The sequence below is a fragment of the Papio anubis genome, chromosome 3 (assembly GCF_008728515.1).
Source record: "Papio anubis isolate 15944 chromosome 3, Panubis1.0, whole genome shotgun sequence".
Lineage (NCBI taxonomy): Eukaryota > Metazoa > Chordata > Mammalia > Primates > Cercopithecidae > Papio > Papio anubis.
Window position 1 is genome coordinate 106334696 of NC_044978.1, and position 22335 is coordinate 106357030.

A 22335-nucleotide genomic window follows, 5' to 3' on the forward strand; every position below is an offset into this window, starting at 1 on the left:
CTCTGGATTGCTGCCTATGGAAGTTGATATTTTAAACCAGATACTTCAAAGTGCTAACACAAAAATCCTCTTTGTTCCACAACTGAGATTGACAGTCTAAGGCTACAATTTAAAACTATTTAATTTTGAGATTAAGATAATAACCCATGAGCATAGAAAGTAATAATTTATTAGCACAAGTATTGACACTATTAGATAATATATTATACGTACCATGATATGACTCAAAAGGTAGCACATTTTCTTTGTAATAGTCTTCATCATCACAGTGCTCTGATTTTTCTGCCTTCATTGAATTTACTGCATCTTGCACAATTAGCTGTGGAAAGGTTTCTAAAGCTGCCAGATCTCCCATTCTGTAAGTTTTAATAATGTGCTGTAATGCAGCATATCTCTTAATATTCAAAGAGACATTTTAGTAAAACTTGTGTACCTATTTGTTTCTACTAGATTTTCTCTCTCTCTTTTTTTAATGGTTTTAATTTTTTCCACTTTTTTCTGTTAACTTCCCTGTCCTTTTTCTTTTACTTGCTGATATCCATTTTGAATGCTTTTGCTATTGCAAATATCTTCTTCCAGTCTGTTACCTCTCTGTTACTTTTTCCTTTTGGTACAAGTATAAGTATATAATTTATAATATATAAATGTAAACCATCAACTTTTTCCTCTAAGGTATATGCTTTCGAAGTCTTTCAACTGAAATCCTTTTAAACTAAGAATTTTAAAATTTAGTTTTTCCTTCATTCCCTTTTATTTTCTTTCTTTCTTTCTCTTTCTTTTCCTTCCTTCCTTCCTTCCTTTCTCTTTCTTCCTTCCTTCCTTCCTTTCTCCTTCCTTCCTTCCTTTCTTTCTCTCTCTCTCTCTCTTTCATTCTTTCTTCTTTTTTTCTGATGGAGTCTTGCTCTCTCGCCAGGCTGCAGTGCAGTCACATGATCTCGGCTCACTGCAACCTCCGCCTCTCAGGTTCAAGCGATTCTCCTGTCTCAGCCTCCCAAGTAGCTGGGACTACAGGTGCATGCCACCATGCCCAGCTAATTTTTGTATTTTTAGTAGAGATGGAGTTTCACCATGTTGACCAGGATGGTCTTCATCTCTTGACCTCATGATCTGCCCCTTCAGCATCCCAAAGTGCTGGGACTACAGGCATGTGCCACCGCGCCCGGACTTTTATTTTCCATTCTATATTTTGTTTGTCTCACAGTTTTACAATTCATGTTACAATCTTTAATCTCTTTGAAGGACATTTTCCGTTTCTTTATGTAATAAGCTAAGTTTCCAACACCATTTGCTAAATAATCCATCCTTTTTCTGAACATTTATGCTACCACACTATCCTACATTAATTCTGTTTCTGTGCTTTCTCTTCTGTTCCATGGACATACTTTGTGTTTTTCTATCATTACTACATCATTACTAGAACTTGCTTAATATCTGGTAGGGCGAGTCATCCTGTTTTGATCATCTCTTGCAAAACTGTTAATTTTTTTTTATTCCTTCACATAAATTTCAGAATCAATTGTTAAAATTATTTCAATATATTCAATTCGAATTACATTAAATATATGGATTATGTTGTAAGGCCTGGTATCTTTATGAGGTTAAGTCATACCATTCATACACATGCCTATCTATTATTGAGACCTTCCATCATATCCTTTTATAGGTTTTTAAGATTTTTCTCCATTAATGTCCATTCATTCTTTACTTGGTTGATTTCTGTATAGATTCTTTTTGTTTTGTTGCTATTAAGTATGATACCTAATTTCCCTTTTTTTTTAGTTTATTATTGCCAAATAAGAAAATGATGTTGATTTTTGCATGTTGATCTTATATCTGACAAACTTATTGAACATTATTAAATAGTTACAACACCTTTTTCTCTGCACTCATTTGTATTTTCTATGGAGATGATCATGTCATATTTAAATAATAAGTTAAAAATTATCTCTATACGTCTCAGCTTTATACCAGTTATTTGTTTATTTTTGTATTTGATTTGTATCATAATTGAGCAGGTCCCAGGATAACCTACATCCTTGCTTGGGTCCTGAGGTTTAAAAATACACATTTTGAAGTTTCCCCATTAAATATAATATTTGCTATGGATTTAAAAAAATGAATGATTCCACCAAGTTAAGGAAACTACTATATACTAGTTTTCTAAATTGTTTTGTATTTTCTTGAAAAATACTAAAATTCATCAAATAGGGTTTTTTTAAATTTTGGGGGGAGTTTTTTTTTTTTGAGACTGTCTGTTAGACTATGAAGTAAGTGACATGATAGATTGATTTAACTCTTTTTACTGTCTGGAATAAATCTTAGTTGATTATGATGTTTATGCAACCATTACATTTTGTTATTTAATAGCTTATTTAAGGCTTTTAACTAAGTTCTGAAATAAAATGTTAGTATAATGTATTTTTTGTTCTGTGGTAAGACAAAAAATACATTATAAAAACTTTTATGAGTAGACTCATAAAAGTTTTTCTTGAAAGAATGGAAAGGAGGACGGAAGCAGGCCTTCCACCCACTGGCTGTGCTGGAGAAGAAAGCATGGTTCCTTTCTTAAAGAAATCGTCCATGTTTTCTCTAAGTAACCCTTTGTCGAGCATTTAATGTGGACATACTAAAAGTAGAGCTTTGTTTTTGTTGTTGTTGTTGTTTTGAGATGGAGACTCGCTCTGTCGCCCAGGCTGGAGTACAGCACTTAAGATCAAATTCAAGAGAATGTAGATTCCTGAAAAATTTCACTGTTTGCAAATTGAGCAGTGCTGCAACATGTACTACGTGGAGGTCATAAAATATAACTAGTTATGGATAACACACTTTAACCTGGTAGGTGCTAGATACCAAGAGGCATCCCAAAGGCCAGCAGGTGCTTCCTTGGCTCCCTGTGATGGAGCATAGGCATATTAAAAGCAGAGGAAAACAGAGCTCTCAGGAATTTTGTGTTGTGTTCTTACAAGAGTTTGCAGAGCAGTAGGCATTTCAGGATAACAGATTCTTATTGAGTAGATCAATTAGGAGATTGAGGGTGTCAGGAGAGGAGTCTCTGATACAAGACTCCTGGTTACCAGAAGAGAATCAGTTTCATTGCAGTAGATACAGATTTAGAGGGGAAAAGACCAAGAGCTTTTCAGCACTGCAGTGGTGATTGCACTCACTCAATTATCAATGAAGGGCTGTGCAAGACAAGACCTAGGAATGACCAGGTATTTTGTTGGCATAGATGTCAGGAAAAGGCAGAATACTGGCAAGAAATGAGAGAGAGAGAGAGAGAGAGAGAGAGAGAGAGAAAACAATATACTTTCTTGAGTGTGAAAGTGCCAGACAAGTAGGAGCCCAACTGGATTGGTGTAGGAAGGACGGAATGCTGACTGGTGTGGCCTCACTGCCCCAGCTTTCCTTTAGAGGAAGGCCTGTCCTGCTGGAACTGGGGCTGAGGGAGACTGTCTGTGGATGCAGAAGACTTGGAAGAGTTCACGCACTGGGGGTGGTAGGTATGGTATTTGTAAACAGAAGGTGGCTGATGTAAGCCAAAAGGAGATATCATCCTGATACACTCTATGAAAGGGAAGATGTGCCTCATGTGTGTGATGCAGCTGGGGTATGGAAACACTGAGGAGAAGAAGATGAAGGAGGTTGCATAGCAGTGGGGATATGTACAATTTAACACCTGGACTCATCAGGGGAACAGGAAAGTGACTCTGTAACCAACATTAACATTACTTTGGATTTGTAATCAAAATAGTTCTATGATTTATCTCTGACTATTCACAGATAATTATAAATTCTGGTTTTATAAGCCCAAGCCATTTTACATTTGCTTTTCTAAATTTGAATTTTTAAATCCTTTATATACATATAAAAAGTTTTTCTTTTTTCATTTAGGCTTAACCTAGATTAGAAGAAGAATTATTTGTTGAGTTTTAGGTAGAACTTATTTGCAAAGTGGTGTGGGACTTGAGGCTTTCTGAGGCTTTCTTACAGACAGCAGCAAATGGATAATTTTCATGTAGTCATATGCATATATACATATTTTATTAGTTATTGGTATCTAACTTTATTATCATCAGAGAGTAAATTCCAATTGATGTTAATTCTTAGTACATTTTTGAAGCTGCCATTTGGCTTAGAATATGTTTGATTTAATTTTTTTTTATTTTGTGACTTGTAGCTTTTTATGTATTTATAAAATTTGATTTATTATTTTGTTTAAATATTCTATAATATTTATTAATGTTTTTCTTATTGACATCTTTTTAAGAAGATTATCTTTCAATTTCTTTTAACAATTTGAATTAGGAATAATTATCTCTCACTGGACTTCTGTATTAAAAGCAGAATTGAGATAGAGCTCTTAAGTAATTAATCAGGTCTGCTCACTGACAAAGTAATAGCTCTTGTGCAGTAGATGTGGAGTGTGATTTTTTTCAAAATCTTTACAAGAAAAATTACAATGGACATTCACTGTTCCATATAAATGATAAATTCAGTGATTCAGAGTGTACTTCAAAAGCTTTTACTAATTTGTAACCTTTTAAGGACCATCGAATATTCTTTTCTTGAGTCCACTCAACTCTAAAAAGATCCCAATGAGATTATCTTATTGATTGTGGAGTTGAGAAAACTGAGGCTTATAAATAGGATAAGATAAACTTCCAAAATTAAATAAACCTTGCCTGCTTCCAACTGTGTTGCCGTGCCTTCGATGGTTCCATTTGTTGGAATCTTTAGTTAGTACAGATGTATTTTAAATTCTCAGTTGTGCTTTCCTTGTGTTTTAGTTATTCTCCCAAGCAGTTTATAATCCGTTGTTTATTCAATGAATGTTTCCGTTGGAAGTTGGTGAAAAGAGAGGTGAAAATACCATACAGTATGAGGAAGAATATAACAGAATTTCTCCTAGTCAGAGCATGTTTGGCAAGGATTACAAAAGGTTATTAATTTCTTGACTTATTTTACTTAAATTAAAAGTTTGTATATTCTGTAAGTGGAAAAAATAAATCCTGAGAGTAGGTAATATAGTCCTTAAACTACTTCATCTCCTTACATTCCAATGACCATATTTTATCAGCCCCACAGTTACAGGTTCTAAGGAATTCATGAATTCTAAGGCTCAATGTAAGTGTAGAAAACACTGGACCTCCAAAAGTGAACCAGAAAACATTGTAAATTTTAATCATAAATATCAATAAGTAAGATATATCAACTTGCTAAAAATATTTTATGGATCTTGAAGTGTTACTGACTTCAAATTTCCATTGATTTCAAAATAAAAACTGTTGGAAATAAATATAAATGTGTATATATAGGCATCTTCTCATTTATTTCATTTTTCCTATTCAAATTTCAAAGTTTAGAAAAGTCATAAGAAAAAAACATTAAACAATCCAATTATGGAACTTAAATCTCTAATTGAATCTTCAGGAACATTTCACATGTGATGTTATGGCTTTTATTCTTTATAGTCAAATGATTGCACTTAGCAGAACATTGCCATTATATAATGGACTTTTCAACACTAAGGATATAATATATTCATGAATTAGAGTTCTCATGTAAACCAAAGAACTGTGGTTATCTCTTTTAATGTTCAGTAGGAATTTTGGAAATACTTCAATTTCAACTCAGAATATGAAAATGCATAGCATTTACTAAATTTAAACTAATAATCTAAAAGAAAATGCTACTTTATGTAAACTGAGGCCCTTTAAATGTATGTATTAAAGATCAACTCAGAAAGAGGCAGTGACCCCCCATCTTCTTTGTATTTACACTTAATATATAATTTCCAAAATACTTAATTAAAAAACCTAATATAGAATCATGTATGTATTTTTTCCTACAACCCCTTTATTGAGGTCAGAAGGTCAATACACAACAGCAGTTACAATAGCAAATATTTATATGGTACTTTTGCACATAAAAATTGTGTATGTTTGCATAGCTTTGTAATAAATAAAACTACCAAGACCTTTTATTTGATACGCACAATGGTCCTATGAAGGAACTTCAGTGTCTATCCCCATTTCACAGAAGAGGGCTATGAGGCGCAATTAGTGAAATATTGCAGAGTTATTAAAATGCTTGGCTGTCATTCAAATTCAGACAGGTTGGTTTGTACGTCCATATTTTCAGTCATCAGCATACAGCCTTTCATACTTTAATATTAATTAATAATCAAATGATATTATTATTTTATTCAAACATAAGACTCAAAAATTGCATACAGGCATATCTCATTTTATTGTGCTTCTCTTTTTGGTAATAATACTTCCCAGACATTGCATTTTTTACAAATTGAAAGTTTGTAGCAACTCTATTTCAAGCAAGTCCATCAGTACCATTTTCCCAATAGCATGTGCTTACTTCATGGATCTATTTCACATTTGGATAACTCTCACAATATATCAAAACTTTTTCATTATTATCATATCTTTTAGGGTTATCTATGGTTACTGATCTTTGATGTTACTATTGCAATTATTTTAGGGCACCGTGAACCATACCCATATAAGACAGCAAACTTAGTCAATAAATGTGTGTGTTCTGACTGTTCCACCAACTAGCCATTCTTCTGTCTCTCTCCCTTTCCTCTCCTTGGGTTCCCCTCTTCCCTGAGACACAAAAATATTGAAATTAGGCCAATTAATAACCCTACAAAGGCTTATAAGAGTTCAAGTGAAAGGAAGTGTCTCTCACTTTAAATCAAAAGCTAGAAACCATGAAGCTTAGTGAGAAAGGCATGTCAAAAGCTGAGACAGGCTGAAAGCTAATCCTCTTATACCAGTTAGCCAAGTTGTGAATGCAAAAGTTCTTAAAGGAAATTAAAAGTACTCATGTAGTGGACACATGAATGATAAGAAAGCCAAACAGCCTTATTGCTGAGAAAGTTTAGTGGTCTTGTTAGAAGATCAAACCAGTGTCAACAATCTCTAAAGCCAAAGCCTAATCCAGAGCAAGGCCTTAATTCTCTTCAGTTCTGTGAAGTCAGAGAGGAGTGAGAAAGCTGTAGAAGAAAAGTTTTTTTGAAGGTAGCAGAGGCTGGTTCATGAGATTTAAGGAAAGAAGCTAGCTTCATAACATGGGACTGCAAGGTGAAGCAGCGAGTGCTGATGTAGAAGTTGCAGCAAATTATCCAGAAGATAGAGCTAAGATCATTGATGAAGGCAGCTACACTAAACAACAGATTTTCCATGTAGGCAAAACAGCCTTGTATTGGAACAAGATGCCATCTGGAACTTTATTAGCTAGAGAGAAGAAGTCAATGTCTGGCTTCAAGGTTTCTAGTCTTCAAATAATAGCCTGACTCTCTTGTTAGGAGCTAATGCAGCTGGTGAATGTAAGTTGAAGCCAGTGCTTACTTATCATTCTGAAAATCCCTAAGAATTATATTACATCTACCCTGCCTGTGCTCTATAAATGGAACAACTAAGCCTGGATGAAAGGCACACCTGTTTACAGCACGGTTTATTGAATACTTTAAGCCCACTGTTGAGACCTACTGCTCGGAAAAAATATATATATAAATATTCTTTCAAAATATTACTGCTCCCTGACAAGGCACCTTGTCACCCCAGAGCTCTGATAGAGATATACAAGGAGATTAATATTTTTTACCTGCTAACACAACATCCATTCTGCAGCCCATGGATCAATGAGTAATTTCTACTTTAAAATCTTATTACTCAAGAAATAAGTTTTTTAAGGCTCTAGTTGCCATAGATAATGCTCCCTCTGATGGATCTGGACAAAATAAATTGAAAGCCTTCTGAAAAGTGTTCACTATTCTAGATGCCATTAAGAACATTTGTGATTCATGGGAGGAGTAAAAATGTTAACTTCAATAGGATTTTTGAAGAATTTGAGTCCAACCTTTATGGATGAATGAGGAGTTCAAGACTTTAGTGGAGGAAATAACTGCAGATGTTGTGGAAATAGCAAGATAACTAGAATTAGAAGTGGATCCTGAAGATGTGACTAAATTTCTGCAATCTCATCATCAAATTTTAATATGTGAAGAGTTGCTTCTTACAGGGTTGAGCAAAGAAAGTTGTTTCTTGAGACAGAATCTACTCCTGGTAAAGATGCTATGCACATTGTTGAAATGACAACAAAGGATTTAGAATATTACATATTTAGTTGATAAAGCAGCAACAAGGATTGAGAGGATTGACTCCAATTTTGAAAGAAGTTCTATTGTGAGTAAAATGCTATCAAACAGCATGACATACTACAGAGAAATCTTTCATGAAAGGAAGAGTTAATTGATGTGGCAGACTTCACTGTGGTCTTATTTTAAGAAATTTCCATAGCTCCCATAACTCTTAGCAACTCATGATCCAGCAGTTTTAACATCCAGGCAAGACTCTCCATCAGCAAAAATATTACAACTCGCTGAAGCCTCAGATTTGGTAACTTTTTTTTTTAACAATAAAGTATTTTTAAATTAGGGTATGTATAGTGTTTTACTCTATTTAATGCTTAATAGACTACAATATAATGTGAACATAACTTTTATACTCCCTGGAAAATCCCCAAATTTGTGACTCACTTTATTGTGATGGTCTGGAACCGAGCCTGCAGTATCTCTGAGATATGCCCATATCTTATTTGTATGCAACCTACCAATTCATTTTTGTAAATCTGATATAGAGGGATACTAAGTTCTAATAAGCATTTAATTATATCAACGAAGTACAATTTAATACTTCATGATTCTCCTTGTTGATACCCTTAACTTCTCTCACATATAAATTAATTCTTTGATAGTATTAATATGTTGAGTTAAAGAAACTTATATAACATTGAGTTGTAGAGGAAACATAATTTGTATAACATTGAGTAGTAGAGAAAGTAAAATTTTGTCTGTCATTGATTTGATATTTATTGGTCTTAATTTATTATACTCAGTTTTTCCTAATTTCAGACTTACCTGATTCATAAGCAGCACACAATCTATTATTTAAAGTTTAATATTGGTGATTGGCTTTCAAATTTGCAACATTGTTATGGTACCCTTGAGTCATAGGGATAAAATATTTATTATATATTCTAAAATGTTTGTGATGTATTCTAAACCATTTATTTCATTTATTTGGTTCATTTCATTCTCTTAATAAATTTCCTATGAACAAAACATAGGAATATAGCTTTTGGTAGGAATACTTAAATGGTAATAAAATTCATAGTTGAAATATAATAATCTCTGTCATTTATAATTTTTATATGTATGTGACTTTCATGTTTTTGAATAATTTTTAGTATCTTTAATGCTTATTTATTATATGGCCATAGATAAAAATTGTTAATATTTTACTCAGAACCATTGAATTAAATTCTGAATGCCAGACTGGGCACGGTAGCTCATGCCTGTAATCCCAGCACTTTGGGAGGCCGAGGCGGCAGATCACAAGGTCAGGAGTTTGAGAACAGTCTGTCTAACATAGTGAAACCCTGTGTCTACTAAAAATACAAAAAATTAGCCTGGTGTGGTGGTATGCGCCTGTATTCCCAGCTACTCTGGAGGCTGAGGCAGGAAAATTGTGTGAACCCGGGAGGCGGAGGTTGTAGTGAGCCGAGATTGCACCATTGCACTTTAGCCCAGGTGACAGTGTGAGACTCCGTCTCAAAAAAAAAAAAAAAAATTCTGAATGCCTTTTCCTTTTCCTTTTATTCTTCCTATAGTGATGAACAAAGAACAAATATAATAATATAATTTCAGGATGGTATAGTCCCATTAACATAAGTTACATTTGGAAGAAATATTAAGCTGTCAAGATTTCTATCATAAGTATAACCATTTGAGCATTTTTAATGTAATAGAATAAAAGATGAAATGTTTAGATTTTTTTTCTGATCACTAATCTAGCTATGCTATCTTAAATATCCTTGAACCACTGGGTAGCAGATCACTTACTGCTATTTTAGATATACATTGTAATGTTGCCAATCTATTCGTGTTATTATATGTCTGACCAACTTAAAACTTTAATAACATACCCACGTAAAACATTCTTCCTCCACTGCCTGCTAAGATTTGTGGCTAGGGGATTAGTATAATAAAAGTTGTTTCTTCTTCCTACTATTTAATATATTCCGTGAATACTACAATCCTAAAATGGCCTTGTTTGTCCCCTTGCATTTATAAGGACTTGGAACACCTGGGCTTGTAGTATGGCAAAGCAGTGTCTCTTAGAGCACTTCTTAGTAAAGCTGATGGAAGTTCTTTATCTCAGGTTACTGCTGGCTCCTTTTAGAATATGGGCAACTGAATCTTCTTAGTCCTCAGTTTGGAAGCCTAGTTGTTGATTGAGGAAAAGCCCACTCAACATACAGATCCATTAGAATATTTTACCGTTTTTTTTTTTTTTTTCTATGAGGAATAGTTTGATCTTGAAAAATCTGTAAGTCACTACTTATAAATGATAAGGTAACCTATAAGTTCCTCTTAACATCTGCTAAGAACGTATTAAGCCTTTGCATCGACATTTTTACAAAATTCTTAAATATACTCCAGTAAAATTGTTTTAGTCATACAACCTGTAATGGTATTTTATTTAAATGGATTATCATTGGTAAAACATAATAAAAATTATTCAGCTATAGAAACTAGTTCTGGGGATCTGCTTTTTCAAATTTAAAAAAAAAAAAAAAGAATCAACAGCATGATGACATTACCATCAATTTAATTTGGATTTGGTGGAGAGAAACTATAAAACTAGATCACTAGACCAGTAGAATATTTGACAAAAATTATGGAGGGTACTGACATATTATAGGTTACCTTTAGTGATCTTTAGATTTTAAATCATTGAATATGATTGTCTCATTTTGGGGATAAAATAAATGCTTTGTTAATTATTGCACAAATCAAGCCACTGCAAAAAAAATTCTAAAATATTGTGCTTTAAACTCTGCTTTATGAGAGTCTAGTAGTAGGTAGTCTAAACCTAATATTTCAGCTCCACATAAATAAACAACTTCCATTTTGATGCCTAAGGCTCTGCATCACTTTCTCCTAGTAAAAGGAGAGCAGCAAATGGTAAAGAGGAGACCAATTCCCATCCTTTAATTGACAAGACCCAGAAATGTCACAATTCACTTGTGGCCACATCCCTGTGAACACTACTTCTACACACAACTATAGCAAACTGTAAGTGAAGCTAGAGTTGCTGTTGTCTTTGTTATTAAATGGAGCAACTGAATGGTCCCCACCAATTGATAAAAACTGCTGAATTGCACCCTGAAATCTCTACTTTTTCATATTTCATCTTAAAAGCAAAACATACGCGGCCTCACCAGTTATATTACGAACTTTGTATTTTAATTTTTACAAACGTTTTTATAGTACAGAGATAGAAAACAAAACACAGGGACAGGGGAAAGAAATGGGGAGATGTAGATCAGAGGAAAACAAAGTAGCAGATATATAGGATGAACAAGTCTAGAGACATAATGTACATGAGGGCTATAAATAATAAAATTGCATTGTGTATGGGATTCATGCTAAATGAGTAGATTTTGGCTGCCTTGCTACAAAAACAAACAAACAAAAAGTTGGTAACTATGTGAGATGGTGGATACATTAATTTGCTTCAATATAGTAACAGTTTTACTGTCTACATGTATCCCATAGCATCATGCTGTGTCTCCAAAATATACATAATGAAATTTAGTTAAAATATATACAAAGCTTAATCCATTTCCTGGAGCATTTTTGAATGGATGCCTATGTGTCAACCTCTGTAACTTTCTTTTCTTGACCTCGTACTATATGAATTAACGTAGAGTTATTCGAATCATGAACAGTACATCACAGATGGAATATACTGATGCAATGGGAATGCATATAGTATAATAAATATCACATATTATGTTTTATAAATTTTTGATAGTAATGTAAGTACAGGATTTTTCTTTCTAGGCCTGTTTTACAGCTGTTAAATACCATCAATTCTTACAAATTCTTCTCTCTTTATCTTTCACACATCCATGGCATTATTTAAATATCTTTTGGATTTCCATTTCTTGGCTTAAAACTCTCTTTGAATGTCCTCGTCCAGTACTGACCAATAGAACTTTCTGTGATGATGGACATATCCATTATGGTAGCTACTATGTGAAGGTTTTGAGTACTTGTGTTGTGACTGATGTAACTGAGGAACTGAATTTTAAACTTAATTTCATTTAATGAATTTAAATGTAAATAGCCAGACATGACTAGTGATCACCCCCTTGGACATACAGTTCTAGTCACTCTCCACTCCGTTTACCAGCTTATTTCAGCCACATCTATTTTACTGCATCATATTACTCCTGAAATATCCTTCAATAAATTTACTTACTCAACATGTATGTATTTGGGGTTTTATTCTCTGGGTGAGAAATTTTGTATTTTAGGTGTGATTTTATCCTAGCTTTGAGTAGTCTAATAATAATATACATATATAATATTTGTTGAACACATTTTGTGTTAGACATGGTTCTGAGCATTTTATTCATAATATATTGTTTCATTATCACAAGAAACTCACATTATAATTATCACCATCTTATATATGTATAAAAGGACACAACCATAAGTTAATCAATTTTTGTCTAAGATCAAATAGGTAGCTAGTAAGTGGATGAGCTAGGATGTAAACCTCACGCAAACTGGCTTCAAATACCATTCTTTATTATTTCATCATTCTGGAGAGTAAGTTTTCATCAGTGGTTCTCCTTATTCAAAATACATCACAGTTGGAGCCTTTCTAGAAGCTTTATTTGTGTATGCATAATATAGGAAACTATCTTGCCTCTGACAAGAGAGAAGAGAAAGGAACAGTTTCTCTTCTTTCTTTTTCTTATCACAATTCTCTAAGCAAAAACTATGTTTATAAAAATTGATCCAAACCATTCCTTATCTTCACTGAGTATTAGTACCTTATTTTATCCAAATGATATTAAATAAATTAGTAAACATAAGTGAAAATAAGCAGGCGCTGTATGTTTGTTCCTGTTACTACAAATGATTATTCAGGTTTATCTTACTCAGAACACAAACAGAAAGAGTTATAAAGTACTCAAGATAGATTATTTTCTAAAGGCTATAACGTTAAGATTTAACTCAGGTCAATCATCTCCAAGTTAAAATTACTTAGAAGTGTACTGTCCATAATTAAGTAATCTTACCTACTAATATTACGGAATAAGAATACCTTTAGGTGACATGAAATCTGTCATTTTAAGCATGCCCCCAAGCCTTTTCAAGATTGCTCATAAAATTTCTCATTCTCTAGAGAAATGTGATCTCTAAGAAATAAATGTCTCTTTCAAGTCACAAGTAATATGAGCACATGAAAAAAATGGAATTTTGAGTCTTAGAAGGGATATTGCAGTATTATAAAATTGCTTTTATTTCTTGTTATTTAAGTTCTCATGGTCATTTTAGGATTTACCTTCTAGATATAAAGGATTATGATTTCTTTTAGGGAGGTGGGGGACAGAAGCCTTTGGGGACCAGGAGAATATTTTTCATATGAAATTCTTTGTCATAAAATGCTAATGTTGGTGTTCTTGTCTTTATGTCTATGCATTCTTTAGCTATGAGGATAACAGACCCTTCATCAAGTAAGAATGACCTGAATGGCTGATAAATTCCATTTATCAGTGTGGTCCCATGAACCAGCTGTCAGATCAGTACTGAAAAATCATTAGAGCCTCTGTCATTCACATTGAGGCAGAAGAGCAAACTGTGCAGGAAAATAATCTGGCATACAACTTACATGCAGAATAAATATGCTGCAGGTGTATTGCCAAAAAAAAAATTCTGCTTCACCTCTGTTAATTGGATATCACCTGAATCTAGTGCCACAGCAATAGCAATTTCCTGTGGTACAGACTTGTTTCTCTTTTAATAGCTTCCCTCTCATTGTGATGTGTTCCTCTGTGCCACATACGTCTGCTTTTCTGTTGTTTGTTTGGGCATCATTCATCTAAAATTATTCTGTCATTTACTGGTATATCTTCAAAATGATCTTACGGGTATAAAACTACCCAATTGCAATTGATATTAATGAATTGCTATACTAAATATAAATAAAGAAAAAATTGCCTTCCTAAAAATTAATTTTTACATATGCAAAATTATCCCTTTCAAATTTGACACCTATCACTTGATTAATGATCTAATCTGTATGAATATATTTCAGTTTCTGAAATAAAGCTACAAGTCTGTACTAATCTAACAAATGTGAACATAAATGTTAACATTTGGACATTTTTCCCATGTATATTTTAAAATTACAAGTCCTGCAAGAATAAACTAAGATTGGTAACCTATGGGCAATCTTGCTGTAGACTTTCAGTTTGTTCTTCTGGTGAAGAGTCCTTTGTTTTCATTTTTTTTCTAGTGCCATTTCGCTTCTTCATGCTTTTGCTTTCATTCATTCTTTCTTTCTTTTTTTTTTTTAAAGAAATTGGGGCTCATTGCAGTTTTCTACAACTTAACCTTTGGGCCCATCATGTGTTTTCCAGTGGTTAATACCTGACTTCAGTATTTGATCCCATTATTTTGCTTCTAAATCTAAATAGCAATATTGCCTTGATTTAATGGCAATTCTTATTTTTTCTTTTTTGAACATCCATAAGAAGCCGAGAGCTTTTCCTTGAAAGTTAATATACTTCTGAATCCCGCTGTAGAATAAAATATTAACACCTAAAATGTTTTCTAAATGATATAAGGAAACATGTAACATGTAATAGCAAAACTCCTTTAGAGATTCTTTATTCAAGAATGTTGATGTTTTCAGTTAAACGTGTTAAATTTAGTGGGCATTTAAACATGAAATATAGTGGCTGATTGTTATGGAAGAAAAATAGTAAATATTTATAATTAATTTTAATAAGACTTTAATAATTAACTACTTTGGAACCATATCTTTCTTAAGATGCAGTTCTCTCTAAAAAACAAATTGAACTCAGCTTCAGATTATCATAAACATATATGATCTTTCCCCTTCATTTTACAAAGTCTCAATCCCTGTAAATATATCTTCCAGAGACATTATAGTGGAGGATAATAATCTGCTGGAAAGAAATATGAATTCACCCTTTTCAAGGAAGATGTGCTGGGAATAAAGAGGTTGGGCTTTTTAGTGTAGAGAGATCTCTACTGATTTGGTCCTGTTCTCCCATATACTTAGGAGTTGAGAATGATTTCATTTCAGTTATGAGTCCCACCTGTTGCAAGAATTCATTTTATCTTGATATTCAATACATAACTTAACCACAAATATATGAACTTTGTTACCTGCTTATACTCTTGCAAATGACATCTTGGAGGAAACTAAGAGAATGGAATGGGAGTGAGAGCTTGTCTTTCATTCTATACCACTCCGTTCATACCACTCCATCTTCATTCTCAGCTTCATCTTCTCCCTTGAGTTTACAGACACTTCAAAGAAATGAAGTTTCTCTGAGCCTTCAAAAATTTTTTCAGCAAAGCTGCCAAATGACTAATTTCTAAAATCTACTACAATGTAGCATAGAAGAGAGTGATCCAAAGGCTGAAGGAGAGTAGAAACAGAGTGTTTCCATTAGAGTGGAACTATTTTTTTCCATCTACTATCCCTCACTCTTAGTCTTTATAAATATAGGTTAGACAAGTAGGGCTCATTAAATTCATACATTAACTTCAAATCCATGTATTTCCTCCTAATACGAGTTATATTTTTGTCAGTAAACAATAAAATTTTTGTGGAAAAAGAGGAAATTTTGAAAAAATGAGGTACAAATGTAACAGAAGAAGCACTAATAGAGGGAAATCAATCAAACAAATGTTACCCCTGTGAGACCAGTGAAGACTAACATAGCTTTATAGCCTGCTTTCCTCTTGCCATTCACCATAATTACACCTCATGCCATTTGCATATGTGCTGCAAATACATGAATAATTTATGGTACAAATCTGCTTTTGCTTAAATGAATTTCTGTGTTCATTACATTTTCATTCATGTATATCTCCTCAAGCTTGAAAACTTGTAGTCTCATCAAAACCTTAAAGTACTTACACCACCTGTCTTACATTTTCTGTCAATAAAAGTTACTGTAACATTTTTTTTCAGTGTCGTATTGTTGATCTGATATGGTTGTTAATTAAAGACCAATTATTTAATAACCCTTAATTTTCTCTTCTCTCTACAGGTCATGGGTTATAGGTGCAATAGCTCTTCTCTGCCTATTAGGATTGACCTGGGCCTTTGGACTCATGTATATTAATGAAAGCACAGTCATCATGGCGTATCTCTTCACCATTTTCAATTCTCTACAGGGAATGTTTATATTTATTTTCCATTGTGTCCTACAGAAGAAGGTAAGCTAGAATTCTTTTTTTAAAATATAAATGGCATACATTTCATGACAGCAAAGCAGCCATAACATATTCTAACATATTATTATTGATATGTTTGTCTACAAGAAATGAAGATACTCATCTTTTATAATAGTAAAGCAAAACAAACACAAAATACAAGCATAATAGTTGGTGAGAGTGTCCAATAGTAAAAAATAATAAAAACATTTTCAGATTTAAAATATTAACAAAAATTATTTTCTTGTAGATTTGACTTTATAGTCTTTAATATTCCCATTGATGGCCAATTGTAGTTGTGAATTAGGAAGTAATTATTTTCTAAAAATGTTGTGGAGGCATGAGATACACGCACACACACACATCATGGAAATATATCACAGTATAGGAAATATACATATGTGGGTTTGAATCTCTGTTCTTCTATTTAAAAACTTATGTGACTTTTGGCAAGTTAATTAACCTCCCCATGTCTCAGTTTACTCATGTGTGACATGAAGGGGGTAAAAATAATTATAAAATATTCAAAGAGATGACTCTGAAAATGAGGTAGAACATTATGTTTTAAAATTTGTGGGAAAGAAACAATAAGATTTATAATTTTTCTTTGGAAAACAAAGGAAATAAGAAGTAAAGATATCCCTTTCTAGGAGTTTTAGTTTTAGAGACTGGTGGGACCAAAACAAGAAGTTGAAAAGAGTGTCCACTTGTCACAAGATGGACAAACATAAAACAAAACACTACTCTGTTTCAAATTTAGAAGGTAGTAGATATCTAAAATGTGTTGACACGATCACAAATACAGAATAGAGTAGTAATGATGAGGCAGGCTTCTAAATGTATGTTACAGAAAAGGAAAGAGGTAACATTAGAATGGATGCATTCTAATCTAATTCATTAGAATTCTTCTTAAAAAGAGGTTGTTTTAAAATAGATGAATCCTGCTGTAACAGGATGTTTTAGAAAAAATAAAAATAAAATAAAATAGATGAACCCTCCCAAATAATTAATATGTATACCTCCCAAATTACAGAAGCCTTACTCAACATATTTATGTTTTACTCATTGCCCAATGGATGGGGTTGCCCCATGAAGGGACATAGGCTGATGAAGATTCAAACAACCTCACTCTATGATTTTATAGTCCTCTTTGGTTTTGACATCCAACAGGAAGTCTGGGAGAGAGAGAGATGATTTTGTACTAAAGATTTGAAAGTGGCTCACATGGCTTCTACTAATGTTTTTTTTTTTTTTAATCAGATAGGACTCTGTCGATGGTACCACCTAAACTGCAAGGGAGACAGAAAAACATAGTATAGCTTTTTTAGTTAGAAAGAGAAGAAATTGGGTATGGTGAATAGATGGCAGTCTGCCACACTTAATGTATTTAAAGAATAGGAGACATGTAAGTGGCTAGTGAGAATAGAGCTGGAAGGAAGAACAAGAATCAAGATGATACACTGAATTAAAGATAGGAGAAAATGTCAAGAAGAAGACAGTGGTTGGTATTCTAAAAGACTTTAGAGAAGTCAGAGAGACTAAAACTTGGGAAAGATGTTTAGATTTGGATAGAAGAAAGCCATAGCCATAACTGATGCTCAAGAGAAATACATACAAAAAATGTGAACAAAATCAGGAGATTAAGGGAAAACATAGCGTTTGCCCGTGAAAAAAAGGGAATGTATTAGGTCTTTATAATCAGTCATAACATATTGAAGTATAGTAGATTTATTTGCCTGTCATCTTTATTTTGTACATTAGCTGGAAATTTGGACCAACATAGTTTTAAATTTTTATTTAATTTTTTTTTACTAACTCATTAAGAAGTAATTTTTAAATTTTAAAGTTAATTTGGAAATTTTCTACAAGGCAGAAAAGAAATTTTTGTACTTTACACGCAGATTATTTTGCTTTGAGTATTTTTTATTAGCCAACACCTCTTTCAGTTTTCCCAACATTAATAAAAATGTTATTTTAGTTTTTCTTGTCTTAACATAAACATATCACTGGAATAATTAAGAATTGCATTTGATACCCAGGTAGAGATTTTACATCTCACAACCCTAAAACAACTTTAGAGTTTTTAATATATTTAACATAAGTTAAATTTTAAAATATATATGTCATCAAGTTCAGTTTTGTGATTCATTAAAACAGAGTTCTAGAAACTGTGGCTCATGAGCCAAATTCATCCAGTTGCCTTTTATTTTTACAGCCAGGAAGCCAGGAATGGTTACTACATTTTCAATACATAAAGTTTAAAATAAGTATATACACCATATCCTTAGTTTTGGCTCCTGACTCAAAAACCTTAAAATATTGACTACCTGGACGTTATAGAAAAACTTGCCAGGCCCTGATTTTGAAAGTTTATTTTCATGATTTACAATAACAAGTAATACATATTGTTCTTTCATCCATTCCATGTTTTGAATTTTAAAACTTTGGTTGCATTTGTATTTGGTGTCAAGAATATGGGCCAACATCAGAAAATACAGAAAACATAATTATTTTTGGTTTTTATTTTACATAAAAAATGTCATATACTTGTCTTTGAAATTGAAGATTTGGTTGGGAGGTGTTTTTACTTTTAAGCCATCAGATTAAATTTCACTAATATGCCATCGCTGGTATAGTTGCTTATATATTTTGATTAGATAAATATGAAGTATTTCATATTTGAAAATTGTTGTCTTATTGAATTATTTGTCGATTGCTTCAACTTATTCGTAAAATTAAAATTTTTGAGTCATCAGTCTTTTTCTGAGTATGGATTGTGTAAACAGTATTTCCACTGGCCACATTAAAGTGGTCACTTTTACTTTTGTTGTACATTCAAATATTTTATATATTCTCAGAGCTTCCATGATCATTTTATTTCTGATATGAGAAATATCAGAAATATTTTATTGGTAAGATATATTGTCTTTCCTGTATTCTATGTTCTAGAACAGCATCACACCAAAATAGGATATCATCTAACTAGGGTAACTAAGATGCAGTGCCATGTGAAATAGTAGATTAGAATATGCAAATGATTGAACAATCAAATAACTGTTTTATTGTAATCTAAAAAATGTTTCCTGGACACGGTCCATGTTATTTTTTTTCTTCTTTTTAAGACATATGCTTACCATTTCAAATCAAATCACAGCAAAATAAAGTCAGTATAATGATTCAGTAAGTAATGTAGCTAATGCGAGACTTGGCATCACCAAATATCTTGATTTTCTGGTTGTTTATATTATCAGTTCAGAACATTTAATCTTTGTTGGAAAATTCAGATAGTCCATGATGAATTATTGTGGCTTAAACAATATTGCTGATTTTGTAACAGGAGGGAGAGTGGTTCTCTTTCTGTCTTCTTTGCCTTTATTCCTCATTGTACTGAAATATTTGTTTAGGTTTATATCACTTCATTCAAATACCATTTCTCATCTAGAAACAAACATATCATTTGCTGTTTACCTTAGGAAAACAATGGGATGTTGCAGCGGGAAGTTATGATCAAAGTTTAGATTCCTAGAGATGTTTCATAAATCAGTAGAAATTACTCAGCTATCATTGATACTGCTTACTTTTGGTTAGAGATTATTTTAAGCCTTCTCAAGTTCTAATTAAAGCATTTGTCCTCATTCTTTCCAGACACAAAGAAGGAGATAATTAATAGATTACTTTAATAATGATATTAGTGATATACAATGTCTGTGCTGGTCAATGATTTCATGTTCCAAATATGGCATCTTAGAGCTTTTTGATCATACAGCACTCGTGAAATTTAGAGTTTTCTCCTAGGGCACATCGCTTGACCTTTTCGGTCTTGTTTACTCTCATTACTTAACCCATTTCAATCTCCTAATCTATAAAATGAAGTTAATAATTATTTTTCAGACTCATTTTGAGGGACATACCTAGCACAATTCCTGACACATAATAGTTAAAAAGTAGAAGTTTCTTCTTTTTACCCTCCCTGCAGATGCACCTTAGAAACACACATAACTGGGTGCAGACTGGTGTCATTTTTAAAATAAACAAAATATGGACTAACTTGTAAACACTGAACAAAAATGATTGTCTCTATTTCTAATTATTGATAAATGTAGCACAGAAGAGACTGGTTGCAAAACAAATCAATAGCATTTTAAATACATTAAAAATAAGTAATTTTGCCATGCCAGAGCAGAGGAAGGCCTTAAAGACCAGCACATCATAACCCTGTTTTGTTCATTCTATTCTTTGTGGTGAGAATGCCTTTTTCTCCTCTTCTTCCCTATCTTTTATTTCAACTTCACTGTATGAATTAATTCCAGCCGCTCTTTTGAAGACTTTCTGGGAAGCTCTCTTTCCCAAGAAGCCCTCCTTGGCCCCCCACACCTACCTCCCACAGGCACTCCTCTTCTATGTTTGAGTCACCTGACCCTATCTCCGTCACTGTTCTTACCCCATAATAAGCACTGATAAATGTGAGTTCTTTGAGCAAATCTGCATATGTTCTGTCTTTGATTCTCCTATGTCTTTGACACAATGAATTTTACAATAATAAGATGAAACGTTCCCATTTTGAATACTAAATTTAATGTATCATTTACATACTTTTTTTGCTTTTGATTCTAAATAATATCCCTTTTTAAAGCACATGTTTAAAACTTTGATTTAAATAAAATCTTATTTGAATATTACATTATCATAAGTTGTGGAAAAAATGAACTAATGTGAAATCAAATACATAAAGGCCTAAGAATAATTTATGTATATGATGTTGTTTCATAATATAAATTCATGAACATATAATCGATATAATAAGATGTCCCTTTGTTGTTATTGATAGTAGATACGTGATTTAAGGCAGTTACTGTTTATTTTTATATGTCTTGTTCAATTAAACAGGCAGTAATAAAAATTTTAGACATGATTAAAATTTTTACCGAAAGTTGATATATTTCTCTGCTTGAAAACATCAGCTAAAAGTTTTCCTTTTCCCTGTAATTTTATACTACAACCAAGATTAAGTATTTAATCAAGAATGCTATAAAGAAAAGTAATTATATTTCTCTGTGATTATTGAGTAGAACTATTTTGAAGGACTACATTTGCAATCTTTTTAATTTTTGTTCTCAATTTGAACATTTGATCTCTTTTAAAATAAACTTCAGAGAAATATAGATTTAGAAGAAATGATTAGCCCAACATACTCATATTTTCTGTCTTTAAATATCCTTTCTCTGCTTTCTCACTTTCTCTGATCTCTCTCTCTGTCTCTCTCCCCCACTTCTTACCCTACTTCCTCCATCCCACTCTCTTTAACTTCCTAACTAGGCTTCTACCTAAAGAACAGCAACTACAATTCCCTTGCACCAATAGGCTACTTTATATAAAATTTATGAAGCTAAAAATAGTATCTTCGATGGGCTTAAGTATATGTTCTTGGAACTAAGAGAAAGTACCACTATGATGTGATGGGAGGAGTGTGAGTATGTGTGTATGAGTGTGTGTGTGTGTGTGTGTGTGTGTGTGTTTTAAAAGGCTCCCGAGTTAGGCAAAATTTCAAGCTTGACAGTATGCATATAATTATGTTGTATTGTAAAATACATGCTGAACAGACTTTCTTATATCTGTAGGGCAAGGAAAAAATTATGTTATCTAAAAATAAAACTCACATATATTGTCTACTTTTGTTCCTACCTGCAATGAATTACTTGCTAACAGAAGTTAATATTTAATTGTCTAGGTACGAAAAGAGTATGGGAAATGCCTGCGAACACATTGCTGTAGTGGCAAAAGTACAGAGAGTTCCATTGGTTCAGGGAAAACATCTGGTTCTCGAACTCCTGGACGCTACTCCACAGGCTCACAGGTAAACAATATTTGTTCACTGAAATGAAGTAATTCTTAACTATATTCTGTAACCAGTTCCTGTCCCTTATGATTGGAGCTAATTTCTATCCTGTACTTAACACATCGTTTGTTTTTGTTGTTTC

General features: G+C 32.7%; 1 protein-coding gene across 30 annotated transcripts in view; it reads left to right on the top strand.

Annotated features, from left to right (window-relative positions):
• Nucleotides 1–22335, top strand: part of ADGRL3 (adhesion G protein-coupled receptor L3) — an 864507-nt gene that overhangs the window by 801752 nt on the left and 40420 nt on the right. For 18 of the 30 annotated variants that reach the window (XM_021939122.2, XM_021939135.2, XM_021939127.2 and 15 more), the window contains 3 exons: nucleotides 13591–13617; nucleotides 16192–16360; nucleotides 22086–22211. In XM_021939122.2, the coding sequence (XP_021794814.2) occupies nucleotides 13591–13617; nucleotides 16192–16360; nucleotides 22086–22211 (322 nt within the window). The remainder of the gene's footprint in view (nucleotides 1–13590; nucleotides 13618–16191; nucleotides 16361–22085; nucleotides 22212–22335) is intronic. The other 12 variants (XM_031664067.1, XM_031664062.1, XM_031664066.1 and 9 more) reach the window with 1 other exon arrangement.